Raw genomic sequence first — 17,631 nt, forward strand, 5'->3', positions numbered from 1 at the left:
ACAGTTAACCATGTCACACATTGCTCAAGCCTTTTAAATTCAGCTGATTTTTGTTTTATATATTTTTTTTCCACACGCCATCTCCTCTAGAGAGAGAGATGTGTGCTTATTATTATATATTTTTATTATTATTTTTAATCAAGATGTAGGTGTGTGTTTTTGAGCTTATGGATAACCACTACAAACATGTGACTTAGCGAATATGATGATGGACAGTAAGTATGATATTAAGGATTCAAAATGAGCTCAAGCTTCAGCGTGTAATAGTTCTATGAATCCATTTAACACTGATGGGGAACATTTTTCTCCAGAATAATCGTTTTTACTTTTGTCTTTTGCTTAGTTTTCCAGTAATACAGTTTTATGTGTACTGAGGTGTTTTCATTGTGTTTAGTGCTCTTTCTTCTAAGGAATGGAAACTTCCAGCACTCGCCGTTTTTAGGTAATAGTAAAGGATTTTTGGCAACATGCCCATGTAGAGTGCAGACAGGCACAAGTCTGTTTAATCTCCAATTTGTGTTGTTGCAAAAGTAAAAAGGAGGAAGAGACGCATTGCAACTACCAATGAACTGTCATCGCTCTCAGCGTGAGTGGAACGACTTCACTGCTCACGCCATGACACCGTTTCAGCAGCAGAGGGGGCACTTTCAATTGTTTGAGGTATTGGCAGGAGTCGTGATTACCACTTGAGATTGTGAGTCATCGCTTGGTACCTCGGTGTCCTGTGCTTTCCACGTGGTGCTGACTCACTCTCAGATGAGGAAAGGACATGGGGGAGTTCCTTTGACAGACATGTCTAATGAGAACATACTGTCTCGGAAGCACTGATTGCGTTGATCACTAAGTGCAAGGTGAGAGCCGGCGTTGTTGTTCAGTTTAAAAAACAAAACACAAAAACAAAGGGGGGGGGGGGGGGACAAAGATGACATTTTGCTTTAAACATCTGAATTTTCCAAATAAAATGTAATTTTTTACCACATGACTAAACCAATACCCACATGTGAAAAAATATGGAGAATGTGTGGGTAGGCAAAGTGTGTATCAAAGCCATTCTAAAAGCAAGTCTCACCTCAGCACCTATGTTTGTAACACCTTTGGGCACTTGTCATTTTAAGTGAAAACATAAAAATACATGTACAGAATCACCAATCAGAGAAAAGACAAAGAAAAAAAGCTTTTAAAAAGCTTTCCGCAGCCCTGGGAGAACTTCCACCACCTCTACTGTTACAGAATTGTTCCATGGATTTCAATTCAGGATCCTTGGAATGTGATGCGTCTCATATATGCCTCTGGAAGTACTGACTCATCCTGGATGGCACTGTCTGACATTACATTTCAAACCCATTGACTGTTATGTGTTGATTTTAAATGCACACCATCTTCATACCAGAACTTTTAACAATGACTGGCACAGGAAGTAGGAAGTTTTGGTTTAGATATCCTGTGATATCCAAGTGTGTCATACTTTAGCATAATGAAGCAGGTATTTCAAAAAGCATGGGTAAGGAATCAAGTATGGGTAAAGAGGGATCGGGGGTTTGTCGGGACTGCAGCTGGACCCTTCCCCTGATATCAGCCAGATACACAGGAAGACCAGAAACACTGCAGCCTTGCAAACCCAACAAGACAACCGCACAATCCAACAGGATGTACAACCCCTCCCCCTGAACTTTATTCTAAGCCGTCAAACACAAGGCCTGGGGGCCAGAACTGGTCCTGCTAAGTCTCTAATTCAGCCACTGAATTGTTTTGAAAAACCTTTTCCCCTCATACATTTTCCAGCTTTTCCTACTTCTAAAGAACAAAGTAATTTACTAATAAAGAAATTAAGATTTCTTTTTAAATGCATATTATATAAAGATATCTCAGGGATTGTGTAGGTGAAACGTCTTTACACTGACTTCCCATTTAAGCTCAAAGTACGTTGCATGTGGCCCAGGAAATGAAATTAGGCTTCACTGCTCCAAACAAAGGAAACCATGCATTCCCATGGTTTCCTTTTAGATGGATCTCTTACAAGCTCCTCTGGTTGAAGTGAACTTTTAGGACAGCGGCATTTAGGCAGGGACTTCTTATCTGCCACAAGCACCATACGAAACACCCATTTCACTACACATCACGCCCGTGCCCACTCAGACTGTGACAACCTCGGGGGGGTGGGAAGGAGACAAGTTTGCTTTTTATTTGAATTTATTTATCTTTAAAGAACCAATATGAATTGGGGATGTTTTCAAAATGGGTACAATGATTAAAAAAACTGACCACTTTCATTCTTCTCCAGCTTGACTTTCAGATTGAATCTTAGGCTCTGTGTAAGAGTTTAAATACGCATACCTGTAAAAAGTCCTATTGTAGCCCCAGAAGGGAGAGAGAATGAAATTACAAGTACCTGTTGTAGTTACATTTGTTTTTTGTTGTATTTTTTTTTTGTTTTGTTTTTTTATTTTTTTAAAACGGCCTGGATGATAATCTGAAGTTCGTGTGTATGTGTGCGTAGGACACTCAGCAGGGTTTGGCGGACATATCTGAGGTGGACTGATTATTGCACTCCAACAAGATTTAAAGAAAAAGAAAAAAAAAAAAAAAAGAGAGAGAGAAGAAGAAAAAAGACATGGCTCTCAAACAGATAAAACTAAAACTATTGGATGACAAAGTGTCCTTGCCCCTGCCAAACTCTTAACTGCCACACATATCTTGTGAATAAATATTACAGACATATTCAAACTCAGTGACCCCTTAAACTGAAAGTGACATTAAAGCAAGTGAAGGGTAAGAAGAAAAAAAACATTACTGCATTTTTCAGGTGAACCTTTGAGTTTTGTGCAAAAAAGACACAGTCACAATGTGTGTTTTAAAAAAGAAAAAAAAAAGAAAAAAAAGTATGTCGTTCTGGCCCAATTATAAAATATCAATAGTGGAAATCAAAATGAGAATATATAATTTCATCACCACATTTGTGTAAAAATAAACATTCACAAAAAATGGAAACTGTTATCCCATGATTAAAACTGGAACAAAAAAAAAAAAAAAAAAAAAAAAAGTCAAATAAAAACCCCATACGAGACAGGATGGACTCAAGTTGAAAAATTCTGGCCCGTGGTTGAACAGTATAAACCGGGTGGCGGGCCTATCTGTGTGCTTTAACCTTCCATTCATTGGTTCGGCTGGTGGATCCCCAGATCTGGACTCATTCATTTGATCACTCGCTTCCTTCTCAATTAACCATGACTCAGTGTTAACAAATCATCACAATAATTACTGATAGCACTCTCCGTGTTTTGTTTTGTTTTTTCTTTTTAAATCTCTCCCGTTATCGGAAGATTCCCCACTAGATGTGCACAAGAAAGACGCACTGACAGGCAGCCTACTGAACGCAGCAGATGCTATCCTTGCACCGCAGACGCATTTTGGGTCTGTATTTCTCGAGGTAAAGAAGCTGTTTGGAGTTGAAGGCTCCACGTCTCTTCCTGTGAAAACAAGAAAAGAAGGAGAGGCTCTTTAAATAACGTGACTACAAAGAATGCAGCACATTAAAACATGACGGTGATTACAGGAGTTATAAAAGATTGACAAGCATTTTCAAGCGAGTTAGAACTAGTACTTCTGAATTCCTAGAACTACATCTTCTACTTTGGCGTAAGGGCTTAAAATGGGAATTTCTCAGTGACTCAAGTGTACTGTCATTGGTCTAGATGGGATCACATGATGTTTTGGTGCAGCACACTGCAACTGGCATATTTAAAGCAAACAACACACCTATGTAAACAGCATACATTAAAGAAGGACTGTCATTTACACAGCTAATGTCAAATAGCTCTTCAAAAAAAAAAAAAAAAAAAAAAAAAAAAAAAAAAAAAAAAAAAAAGATAAAACAAAACATGCTAACATTTCCTTTCAACTGCTTGGGCCATCCAAACACAAAAAAGTAATTAAGATTAAGCAGGATTACAGGAAAAACCACCAAGTGAATTGTTATAGTTACTGGATGCCATCTTTGGGCACAGAGCAGCACATGCTGGTAATGTGGGTGAAAGGCACATATTAATCAGGCATTTCAGTCCACCTCACTTGCCAGGTTATCTAAATTAAAACAGCATAAAAATAGGTCCCTTTTAACTCTGATTATCATGAGTCCATAGCTCTGTTCACAGCATCCTTCAACTTTTTGTTGATAGCCCAAATGTTGCTATGCTGTCAACCAACTCACTAATACAGTGCATTAGCTTTCCAACCAGGGAAGGAAAAACAAAAAAGTTCTGAAAGCACCTTCCTCCCAAAAGGACCTTTGATATCACCTAGCAGAAAAAAAAAAGTTCCATGACTCTAAATCCCTCCAACTTAAATGCATTTAATCATTTCTTATGTTTTATGGAGGTCTGAGTTTTCAGTATCAGCACACCTTGTGTCTGATTTACACTGCAAGTCTCTTAAAAAGGCAATAATCTTTGATAAGACTTGGCCTCCTTTTATGGTTCTAGTACAAAAGCAAAGAGTATACTTACTGTCTTATGAACTGCACAGCATCCTCATACTTCATCCCACACTCAATGAGGGCTAAGGCCACCAAGACTGGAGCTCTGTGAGGTGAAGAAATCCAGTGGACCACCAGTTCAAGCAGACAGAGCATCCAAGGAAGAAAGAAGGAGAAGAGAAGATTAAATGCCAAGAGTCACATGGTTCCACAGTAATACGGCGGTGAAGGAATGAGAAAGGGGCGTTTAAACCTGAAAAAGAGGCCTGGGAACTCAACAGGGGTGCACAAGTTCACTGTTGCCCTGCTGGGGCACTGTGCTCACACCCTGAGCCTCAAACACAAAACTAACTGATGAGTTACAGTAAAAGGCTTCTCCTTTCTCACAACAGGAGATGGGGTGAGAAAAGACAAACATAAACACTTTCCAGACCACTCGGCAGGTTAGAGCTCAGTGCTGACAGCAGTTGTTTTAGTGGCTTTTTTCTCACATACAATTCAAGACAGACAGAATGTGAGAATGTTGTGTGGACTCTGTTAAAAGGCGGCACATAACTGCTGCCTCCTACACTGAAGGCTTAAGTGTTAGCCTGTTTAAAGCAGATCACACTGCAAGGCAGAAATCTCATATGACTGCAGTAAACAAAGTACAGGAAAGAAGGAGAGGAGACGCAGTCAGAAAATGCCAGTCTAACCAATATTGGGAATTAGAAAGTCTCTGGAATGCCACAGCAATGCAAAACGCTAGAAGCCATTGAGAGCAGATTGGCTAACTCTGCACTTGTGGTCAGGAAAGACATTTTCACACAAACACCCCCCATGTCATGTGCTTATGCCTTATTTGTTTTCACACTTTGTGTTGTTATTCAGCATAACTTGTTTGTAATTCACTGTCACACTGGTTTCTGACTAAGAAGTGTGCATATTTTCATCTCCGGAAGATCATAACTAGATAGAATGTATTCGAAAGCTAGCGCTTCCCCCCCCCAGAACCAATGTCCGGCTGTTGTAGCTAATGATAGTGCTCAGTAAAAAGACAATCAGCTGCTTAAATGATCTCTAACAGGAGGAGAAAAAGGAGACAATCATTTGAGTTACTAAATGAATCACTAATGAGTATTGAGGATTCAATTCTGGAGGTGGGGGTGAAAGGCAAGACCAGCCAATGCTGTGTGATCAATAGTGAAGAAACAACAAGTGAATGCTTTCTCTGACCACATCTCTCTGGAGCTACTGTTAATACCGCAGCAATAAAATGGTCCCTGGTCACACTAACCAGATTACTAACAGGGCGGGAAAAAACAAAAGGATGAGATACTGGGTCAAATGGGCTGCGTTACACAAGGGACAGGCTGTGTTGCTGCCTTGGAAATGGCACGTCTAACTTTGAGAACCGATGTCTCAGTTATCTCTGCAGCCACTTTGATATGGACCCAAATATATCTCTGCAGCCACTTTGATATGGACCCAAATAACCACCTTCTAACCCTCTAACTTAAAACATACCACTACATTTCTCATTTATTGCACGCAGGACTGTTATTTGGGCACGTAAGAAAAAAAGAGTTTTGGTGAAAAGGAGGCCAACTGTACACCATACATACCGTCCGAGGCCTGCCACACAGTGTACGGCAATGCAGCAGCCGGGTTGCTCTCGAAATTTGGTGTTGAGCAACTTGAGCCAGTTATCCACGATCTGGGTGGGAGGAGGGGCACCATCATCAAAAGGCCAGTCCTAAAGCAGAAAACATCAATCGTCATCAAATAACTTAGTTGAACAGCACAAACATCCAGTAAGAGACTGCCGCGAAAATGTATGTCAACACTTACCAAGACCTGTATCCCCTCTTTCTCTACTGGAGCCTTATCATAGGTGGCATCACAAACTCTAACCAGAGTGTTCACCTCAAATTTTTTCAGTTCCTGGCAGAAAACGTGAAAGGGTGCATTTGAGACAGAGCCCTGGGAATCTGATAATCAGCAATAACACAAACGTAAGCATACCTCGGTGAACTTGTTAAGTGTGGCGTTGGTGGGGTTGTGGGTGATGAGGAACCTCATGCGCTCGTAGACAATCTCAACTGCAGCGGGGCGGTTCATGTTGGCGAGACGGCTTTAAAAAAAAACAATTACAATACAAAACTCTTACAAAACAAAAGCGACTTTTGGCTCAGAAGTCAGCAAAAAAAAAAAAAAAAAAAAAAAAAAAAAGAAAGAAAGAAAGAAAAGAAAACCCTCAAAAAAAAAAAATTTGCTAGGAAACGTATGTTTTCATGTAGGGTAGAATAAATAAAAATGACAACACGTGGAGGGGGGGGTCGCTCAGGAGGACAACAGGTATTCACTATGGGATGATGTACACAGAATGATAACACAAAAGAAAAGGAAAAAACAAACAAACAAACTAGTCCACAGTACTTTGGGATTTAAAAAAATAAAATAAAAATACAAAAAATACAAAACCAAAAAAAGTTAATAACAAAAAATAATAACACAGAAGAAGATGAGGAGACTATCCAGGAGTCATCCAATCAGTTTACCCCATTCAGGAGAGCTGTTTGTGATTGGCTGTTCAAGAAGAAAGTAGAAAGCAAAGGTTTTTCGTATCGGTTGGGACAGGGCAGAGCAATCAGGCCAAGGGCTACGCAATATCCCAGAGGGCCTTTGGGAAAAGTCAGCAGTTCCTAGTGCGCTGGCAGTCAGGGGGGTTTCTGGGTAGCGTAGTCCCTCGGGGGGCGGCCGATTCACTTCTCCACAGAGGTGAGGTGCTGTGCCTGGCAGAACTCTCCGCTCACACACGCCATATAGGTACGGCTCAAGTCAACACAGAAACCCTGTGAAGAGAACACAGAAAGGGAGACTTAAATGTAACGAGATCGCACACAAACAGCACCCATTTATTTCAAACAGATAACCAGTGTCTGCACAAGCAGGAGGCCACCGATTCAGGTCGTTACAGAATATGATACTTGTTAAATTTGCACATCTGCAGCTGATTAATGGTAATAACCACAATACATTTTGCATATCATGATTATATTTGACTATTAGTCTGGAGATTAAATATACCACATGTTGACTTTTGAGCACTGGGTGGACAACAGTACAGATTAAAGGAGCCTTTAATAAAGCAGATATAAATCTGGAATTTCAGTTTATACAAGATTATTTTTCCTCCCCATCAAAAAGGCTTTCTATAATAACTAGGGATATATGACTACATTAAACAAGTGATTTTAATTAACAACAAACTAAAAAGGTCAAAGTTAAACATCTTCAAACATTGTTGAATGTTTTACGGAAACCACCAAAACTGCTGATCACATTCTTCAGTGCCTCCAACAGCATTTTAAAAGCTGCTGAAATGTGTGGCACTTTGCAGCCTTGCACAACACTGTTCACACGCACAATGTCAGATTAGTTCACCAAGTGTGGTTAAGTGAACTGTGCTAGCATCAGCATGCCTCTTTCCTTGCAGGTTAGCTGCCACACACTTCTGCTGAAGTTAGGCTATGCCAGATTAAACTACATACAACAATTTAGATCAAAATAACACGCCAGTGTACTAGTTTATGAGTCTGTTCTTCCACATTACTCATTTACAAATCCCAATAGCAGAGTCACAGGTGGCAGGTGACTACCCAGCAGCCCAGACTCATACATACAAACCATTAGTTAATCCAACAAGTATTTCTGAATCTAACCAACAACACCACCACCATTACTGAAGTGTCTAGCCAACAAGCTCACTTCCCTAGTAATTAAAGGCATACATTTCAGTCTTGATTAACTGAAACATGATCTGCGGTCTGCTTGTAGTTGTTGTCAGTGTTTTCACTTCTCAAATATCAGCTTCTGGAATTTGCAACATAAAGGTTGTTCCATGCTGTAGAGGTTTACACATTCACAGAAGCAAAAGATCCTATTTTTGATTCCAGGGGTGGACAAATCCCCTGGGGCTGCATCAGGAAGGTCACCTGGTGCTAAAAACTCAAACATGTGGAGCTACTTGCTGGGACGACCCCCTGTGAATAACAAAGCAGCTAAAGGTAGCTTTAAAAGAACTAAAGCACAACGACAGTGTATAGACACTCAAAAATCCCCATCATGACTGTTTCTACCTTCCAGCCAGTTAATCCTGTAGTGAAATGAACGCACCTTTGGATTACATCACTGTCAATTCACCACCCGTCACCAACATGGAAAACTAATAATATTCACAGCATGGAGTGCAGACACTTCATAACAGTGTCTTTCAGAACAGGTAATGTCTGGCCTGTAACTGGCCACGGAGCAGCTGAACTGTGCCAAGTCCTTGACAGTCTAAATCCAGCCGCCACAAACTGGCTGGAACCTTCTCAGAGCAATATGGGAGAGAGGTGGGGAGGTAGCATTTAAAAACAAAACAAAAACGGCAAGAGCTGACTATCTCTACACCTACCACACACCAGAGTGTGTGTGTCTGCGCGTGCGTGCGTGCGCTAAAGAAAAAAAAAGAAAAAAAAAGGCTCGGACTTTAGCACCATGTCACAGGCAGCAGTCACAAGGTGCGGATTAACGGGTGGGCAAAGCTTCAAACAGCCCCAGCATTTCAATCCCATGCTCCCCTTTTATAAAAACTTATTTTGAATGAAACAAGACTCTGTACTCTCAGCTGCTTTATATAATACATTCAAATATTAAATAAATTGAGTGACAGCTTTTTCCATCTTTAGCCTGTCTCAAGTCAACCAGCCTGATATGTACTATCAACCACACCGCCACTACACAAGAAGTGTGTCAACCCATGGAACAGCTGCAATGGCACTCAAAGCAGCCTTGACTTTGTTTGCGCCTGTGTGTTGGTGTGTGATGGCCAAGATCATCTGTGATGCCTTTAATTACCACCACTGAGCCCGACAGAAAAGAGTGTGGCATGGCTACAATCTGACAACTGACGCCTGGACAAAAGTCGGGCAGGCTTCTAAGGGTTTTTTTTTGTTTTGTTTTTTTCCCCCCCCCATCAGCTCCTAATCCTCCAGAAATGAAAAGGACAGATAAGTGGAGAGACGGGGCAGCTAGCATGTGCTTTTCACCTGTGAAACCTGACTGAAAAGGAGGAGAGCAGACTAAGAGACTGGAAAAAAAATAAAATAAAAAAAAATAAATAAAAGAAATTAAAAAAAACTCCATCAAAGAACAAAAGAACCAGACACGCACACAAATACACACCAAGGACACCACAATGACAGCTTATGCTAAAAGGATGAAAAGCAACTGGATTGTGGATAGCTGCTCAGATGGACCAAGTGACTTCATACAGTCTGTGTTCCAAATGCTGCCACAAGAAGGGTTACAGGTGTGCGTGTGTGAGTGTGAGTGTGTGTGGGTGGGGGGGGGGGGGGGGGGGGGGGGGGGGGGGGGGGGGGGGGAATGGGAAACCCCATTTTAGAATTAACACAAGTGTATGCGAACTAAAGCACCTCAGGGCCAGGTGCAGAACATGAGGTGTGGCTAAGCAGCAAGTATTACGCTAAATGCAGTCTCAGTCGAGCTAAATTCAGGCGCTTCATGTTTTTGTTGCAATCCCTTCTCACCGTACTCACTACCTAGAGCTGTAATGATTACATAATTCACTTGTTGATTGACAGAAATCTATTACGTTTCTGCTATTTTGTTTGTACGTTTCTATTTGATTTAGATTCTATTTGTGCCGTACGGTCAATAGTACACACAGGCAGCTTTGTTTGTGCAGATAAGACCAGTGCATGTGCTTTTTAAATGAATTATTAAGTGATCATTCATAAGTTCTTCCTCTGTGAATATTTTATTAACAAAGCACTTTGTGATCAATAAACAACAACAACACAATGAGCAGCGTAAGGTGAATTCCAACGTCATCGTTATAGGCGATGTCGGCACAGGAAGCAATTCCAGGCCCGAGACCACAGAAAGTCTCTGACATAAGGTACATAAAGCAAAAAAATAAATAAATAAATGAAAAAAGAAAGAAAAAGAAAGAAAAAAATAAAATAAAAAAAGTGAAAAAGGCAAGGGTCCCGTATTGAATCTTCTAAGCTTTGAGGTGAAAACAAATGACAGCAAATGCGCAAACTTTCAACTCAAACCCAATAGCCATACCTGGCTATTTGTCACCTATTCATAAATTGCCTTACATAACAGAAGATAAACAAGAAAGTCGGAAAGATGAAGAAAAGTTTTGGCCACCAGTTCTGACTAAGCCTTTCAGAGGAAGTAAGCAAACTGTGGTAACACTGGGCCTGCCCAGCTGCTGCCCAGTCTGCCATCACAACATTGTCGGGAATGCATGCAAATTACTGTTGAAATTTGCAAACTGGTTCTGCAGCTATGCACTGCTTAGATCAGGGAAGACGGAAGAAAAAAAATGCACAGAGATACACACCAAATGTGTTTGTACAAGCCAAGTATGTTTAACCACACAGGAAACGAGCAGCCGTCGACAGAAAAACCTTCAAACTGTAGACCGAAAGCGTGTTAACGATCTCTCTAGTCACTTCGACATGAATGGCTGGTATAACTTAGTGGAAATGTTGTAAGAATGCTAGGACAAACTACTAATTAAAAAACAGGCTAAAAATGTTTAGCCTGTATTTTGCTAAATACAGGCTAAACATTTTCTGCAGCTGCTCTGCCACAAAACAGTGCAGCATACACAATTTCACAAAATAGATATATGTAATACAAATAGAAAAAGAAAGTTCTAGAAGGTGAAGACAGCCTGAAATCATCAGAGCTCATGATGCTAAGCTTTTCCTGTCTGGTTAACCCCAATTTTATTTACAAATACAAACTTAACCAATACCATTTTGTTTGTATAAATTGGCAGCAAATGAAGCAAATAAAATTTCATTGCCATTTTTAAACCAGACCAAAACACCTACTAAATGTGAGAACCACATTCAAAATCATCAACGAACATTACTTTTTAAAAATTGTATTTAACTAAGATTGCAAAAATTACTAAATTATCTAAATGTGAGATTATTTTATGAATACTAGAAACAGTATTATAAAGAACTTGGGCTTACAGCTGGCATTTTGCACATGCGTGTCCATGTATAAACATATATTCTAAATTGGGAGAAAGGTCACTGAGTAAAGGCAGAGGCCCACACAATGGCTCAGAGAAAGCTCCCTTGGTGCCCTGTTCAACATCACGTGTTCACTGTTGGAACAGGGCTGTTGGAGCAAGAAACAGGGGAAAAGGACTGAGGCTGGATGGGAAGAACTTCCCAAATTGATTGGTCCTCACCAGAACCCTCTTAAGAGTAACTAAGGCAAAGCAACGGTAGACAGCGAGTAAGACTGTGAGGACGAGAGAGCGAGGAGTTCAAGTATTAGCTGATAAGGACTGCAGTATCTCAGAACAGAAAAGGACACGCAAACCTAAACAGGTGATAAAAATGGCAAAAGAATGGGAACCAGGGTGTGGGTATCCTGCAGCTGCTAACTCATTTTCTTTTTTTCTGCTTGATTCATCAAACTGTCTGGTGAAATACGAAGTCAAGTCAGACATAAAACAAACTAAATGAATATGGCATTATCCTGTAGTGCAAGATAAGTGGTAACTAAGCTCAGAATATCAACAATAAAACGCTGCAGGTGGCAGCTGTGAAGTTATCACAGCTTAAGTGCATGAAGAGTAAAGTGCTACAGTGGGAGTGCTAATTAAAAGGCTTTCGCCATGTTAAGGATTTTACTGCAACAAGACTCCATAACTGCAAAGCTAAAGCTGTGAGAAGCTCTTGTTGGCACTTGATAGCTATCAGGTGGGCCGTCTCCATGACTCTCCCACCAGGACTACTATACACACACGCACGCACGCACACGCACGCTGTTCACATAGTGTAGCTAGCCACAAGCTTAGGAGTGGGTGAGGCAGGCTGCTCTAAAATTAGAAAGACAAATACATCAACACACAGAAGTGAGACATGGAATACCAAATGACGAAACAGACTTTTTATACAAAATGTCTGAGTACATCCTCCCCCCATGGTGAAAAATATTAGTTTTACATGCATCCCAGTCTGGTGGTTTGAGGTTAGCTTAGGCTCTCCGTCTTTTACTGATGCTTTGTCTGGAGCCAGACTGGGCATGACCAGACTGTACTGCCTTGAAGCAGCTTGAGGCCTAATTTTTGCCATGAGATCCAAGTCGAAAAGTACAGGAGCACACCTGTCATGTGAGGAGGAAAGGGTGAGAGGGCAAGCTGGAGGAAACCATGTTCACTGACATGACAGCAACATGCAATGATAATGAAAAAAAAGCTCTGATACACTCACCTACATGCTTGCTGCACCCACCTCATTCTTAGAATGCCTTCACAAATAATACGACACTTTGTATTGACAGCAAAGTACTAAATTCTCCCTTTACCTCTCTGATATGACGGGCACTGATGTGAAACTCGAGAAGATTGAGAAGCGCTGACAGCTGCAAACAAACGTAGAGAAACCACGAACCAGGAGGAGCACAACCGGAGCCAAGTATCATAGAGACCTGCCTTCATTCCTGTGGCCTTCATGAGAGCCAAATAAAAGATAACTAATATACTTGGAAATGTCAAAGAGGACAGAGACAAAGAAATAGTACCACGAAGAAAGCCAGCAAGATGTCATTTGAAGAGACATCCTGTAAGGACATAACAAGAGATTAGCAAGATTAGAACAAGAGGGGAAAAGAGCAAAAAGAGTACAGAAGAGAAACAAAAAGGCAATGGGTAAAAACTAGCTGAGATAAATCAGAGGATCACCCAATGGTCCAGCTGGTTCCTAGTAGTGACATCAATACAACCGATAGGCTGGGTGGGTGTATGTCACCTCAAACTGGAGCAGCCCTAACAGTGTTCATACCAAAAACCCAAGATGAAGAAGAAAGCACTACACTCACTACAGCACTACTGTTACTGTAAGACAGTGCTAAGAAGGGGGAAAAAAAAAAAAAAAAAAAAAAGAGATAAAGAATGAAAAAGCAAGAACTTAATGCTTTAGTGGGAGAGAAAAGAGTTGATACAAACAGCCGTACTAGCACACACACCCCAACCTTTAGAACTTAAAAAAAAAAAATAATAATAATAATAATAAAAAAAAAAAAAAAAAAAAAAAATACACTTAAGCCAATTACAAATTACCTGCAGACCTTTGGTTTACTTGTGGGTGGGTGTCAAACTCATATGTGGAGCAAGAGTAGGTTATGGTTATTCATAGCGAGCTTTGATGATTGTCCGTTTTCCAAGATGAAAATGTTTACTGTATGGACCACTTATTTAACACTGTAACAAAATATGCTCCCCCAATATTATATTATATCACAATCACCCTTCCATTTATTTTACATGTCACATGCTGGGTAAAAACCAATCATGAAAAACAAGGGTCTAGCCTTCAGGTGCAGCTGCATGACGACTGTTTTTTCCTGTTATTTTGTTGTTGTTTTTTTAAATAACCCTGCCAGCTGGACCGGGAGAGGAGAAAAAAAAGAAAAAAAAAAAAAAAAAAAGAAGAAGTAGTAGTTAAAGGGTTCCCCCCCCATTTACACGAGACTAAAGCTTGTTCATCTTGTTACAATGAAACATTCTACCAGAAAACCTCAGGTCCTTTTCCTCTAGCAGAACAATGTCCTCCACCACGCTGCAAAAATTTCTCAGGTTCCCCCAACTCCTCAAATCCCAATTCAATTGAAGGACCACAGCAGGTGCCAGATAAAGCCCATTACACAAGAAGCCCCAGCATGCAGGACCCAAATGATATGCCGAAATTGTTCCATATGTATGTACGTGTTTCAAAAAAAACAAAAACAAAAACAAAAAAAAAACGCTTCATTGGCATTTTATGATGGTGTCTATCAAACTAATTCAGTGGATTGAGAATTTGTGCTACAATGGGGGAGGAGGAACAAACGAACAAACAAAAAAAAACAAAACAAAACCATTTTCTAATAATTCCAAGGACAACGCAATACCCATGTCAGTACAGGTTATGGTGACAGGTCACCAAAGTATTCAACAAACAGTACAAACATTAAAAAGAAATGGGCAGCACAACACGCCCTTGTCATCAGTCACGCTTGAAAAAGCAAAGACATACAGGCAAGCAAGCATGCAAGTAAACATGTGCACAAAACTACAAAAAAACAAACCACCCCCCCCCCCCCCCCCCACAAAACCCTACTCTAGTTCAGCTTCTACCCCCCTTTTTGCCTCACCAGTCCCTTCCCCCCCCCCTTCATAGTGTAACAAACAAACCAAAATCCCCAGACATGCTTGAACAAGACTGTATTAAGGGAGGGTGGCCCGTATGCAAAAACTCCACTGGGAACTCCAATAGTGATTCCAAACTGTTGTTGTGCCTCCCATGAGCTGCACACTCCTGGGGATTTTAGAAAGAAGAGGCTCAGGCTGGAGGTGGGAAGAACTGGTGTGCGCCCATTCAGAACGTTTCTGAGAACAGGAAAAACATTTCTTCACCTGCCATGCGGGTTGAGGTTGGAGTATCAAAGCTGGATTATACAGCAATGCGTAAGCCATTTTTCCTAGTACTACCAGCACAAGTGCAGAGCAAAATATTGATAGGACAATACGTGTCATTAGTTGAAAAACACTTAAGGATATTCTGGTGTTAAAGTTAACCAACTTGGTGAAATCAATGGGAAAGTGAATTAGAAATTAATCAATTGAATTGACCAACTGAGAAGTAATAACACAAACAATACAATGATGTAAATAAAACACTGAGGTATTATACGTCATGAGAATTGATAGAATAACAGGACAAAACATTTGTTGTTTTCAGGCTGATTGAGACATCGCCGGCCCTTGAATCCTTATAATCAGGATGTGAATCACAGCCGGTCATGTCTGTGTTTACCTGTGTCAAGGTGGCACTGCACAGACATTGTGACAAAGACCTGTGGTGTGTTTAGTTTGAAAAAAAAAAATAAAAAAAGCAAAGATGGGTATTTTAAAAACCAGACTAAACCTCAGGGAAAGGCACCTGCTCTCCCTCTCTCCATCAAAAAGTAAAAGTGCTAACAGCAAGTGGAAAGGAAAACATTCCTGTTGTTAAAACCTGTGTGTGGATTGCCACGGTTTCATCAGGCTACAAATAGGTTGGGTTAAAGAATGGCCCTCTATGAATCTGTCAGCCAGCCGATACGCATATATCCTCAGGACTGCCCAGCAGCTGGACTCCTCAATCCACAGCAGACCCTCTTTAAAGGGTTTATAGACTCACTGAAACTCACTAAACTTGCTTACATGCTTTTAATTTTCAAACAGTATTGAAAATACATGAACTGCCAAAAGGTCTAGCACCTGTGTAGCAACTGTCCCAGAAAAAATAAATAAATAAATAAATTAAAAAAATAAAAATAAAATGCACCTCTCCGGTATAGATGATCATTATATAAAAACTAGTTCTGTGCCCATTCAGGATGCACCCATTCTAACTGGTTCGCCTTTGATATGGCTGCTTTCATCAATCATCATAAGGGGTGTAACAAGACTCCAAAACCATGGTTAGGTTCATACTTGAGTTTCTCCCCCCAACCCCTCTTTTTTAAAATCAGAGGCCACTTGATCGCCATAAATATTTGAAGCTCAGTTACTCTGATACATTTGCATTTCCTTATCTGAGCATGCTTCAAATATTACAGCTTTCGCCCCATTAGCACGTGCTAACTAGGCCTTTAAATTGTATAGCGGTTGATATGGCTCCACGTATACCTTGTATAACTCAAGTCTAGGATCGATTGCTTAATTATATTTTTAAATTACTCAATAAAACCCATTTAGACAAAAAATAAATATCAGAGATCTGTCTTAATATTTTAGTACTGTAGCTAATCATCATGCAATTGCTAAGGCACTGTTATAATATTAATAGATTCTATTCATCAAAAGCTGCTCATACTGGACCTCAAATTAAAAAAAGATGACTGTGACATGCATTCATTTAATCACTCTATAGCAATGCTTCTTAACTGTAGAATCAGTAGTTTTATTCAAGCATCCATATAAAATGGTTATGGCATGGATTCATTTCATCACTGGACTAATGCGTAGTTAATATAAACGCTGACAAATACTCTGGGGAGATGAAAATGACTCAGGATTGGGATAGTTTCCTCATTCACACACAGTCCTTACAGTAAAATAAAAACAGAAAAAAAAAATCATACACCATAATTGGGTGACATGATGCAACATTAGCATAATAGCAGTAGTGCAGCAGTACGTTTTTAAATGATTGTGACAAACATCTAGAAAATACATTTTAAAAGAGTGCATTTGCTTTGTTTGTAAATAATTATCATGCTAAGGTGGTAAACAGGATGGTGTTTTCCTGTTACAGTTGGAGTGGTTAAAAGCGCTTTGGTATGTCTCTTATTTAAGCCTTTAGGGAAAGGTGATATACTGGTTAGGCAAGGCATTTTCCAGTAAGTAATGTTTAAAGACAAATGCATTGTTAGGACTTAATAATTATAGAAAACAACAAGAACAACAACACTGATGTAGGTAAGTCATGGGACTTCACATCATAATCACCTGTCACTACACATTTTCCAAGAACTGCCCATCTAACCTCATTCAAACTGTGGCAGCACTTTTCTATTTATCCCAACAATAACCACTGAAAGTAGACCAGTCAGACACTGATGCTGTCCAACCATTTTCAGGCTTTAATCCATGCCCCCACCCCCTGCAACCCTGAACTGGTTAACTGAAAGATGACTGGTTGCAGGTTAACAGCTAGATCATTTCCATAAGCACAACTCACGATTCTGCTGGTCTGTCTGAACCATAAACAATCCGTGATCCTGGAATATTTTCCAATCGTAGAGCAGTCTTCTTCAGAAACACCTGGTTAGACGTACATACTGTAGAACAGAAGCTGCATTGTTTACTCACGGTACCAAGACAGCTAATTCCTCTTTGTAATTACATCACAAAAATCACTACTGATAAGCTATAACAGATTAAACTGGCAAGCGACAAATTTGCTTAACTGGTCAAATGGACTGGTTTCCAAAGCAACTCTGATCTAATCCTCATAAATACTGACTAAAACATTTTTAATGGCTGGGAGTAACTTAGGCACATTTATTAAGTGTCTCTTGACAAACCATGGACCTTGGTAAAC

The 17,631-nt window shown here is 40.2% G+C and overlaps 1 protein-coding gene across 1 annotated transcript; it reads right to left on the reverse strand.

Moving 5' to 3' along the window:
- Positions 1–2,172: 2,172 nt before the first annotated feature.
- Positions 2,173–7,153, reverse strand: ptp4a2b (protein tyrosine phosphatase 4A2b). The gene is made up of 6 exons (XM_080863975.1): positions 7,012–7,153; positions 6,476–6,584; positions 6,302–6,394; positions 6,076–6,206; positions 4,503–4,577; positions 2,173–3,467 (listed from the first exon to the last, which is right to left on the reverse strand). Exons 1-6 carry the CDS (start codon positions 7,014–7,016, stop codon positions 3,365–3,367), a joined length of 516 nt encoding a protein of 171 aa, XP_080720101.1. The 5' UTR covers positions 7,017–7,153; the 3' UTR covers positions 2,173–3,364.
- Between the last annotated feature and the right edge of the window lie 10,478 nt (positions 7,154–17,631).

Source organism: Rhamphochromis sp. 'chilingali' (genome assembly GCF_963969265.1).
Source record: "Rhamphochromis sp. 'chilingali' genome assembly, chromosome: 17".
In the NCBI taxonomy this organism is placed as follows: domain Eukaryota; kingdom Metazoa; phylum Chordata; class Actinopteri; order Cichliformes; family Cichlidae; genus Rhamphochromis; species Rhamphochromis sp. 'chilingali'.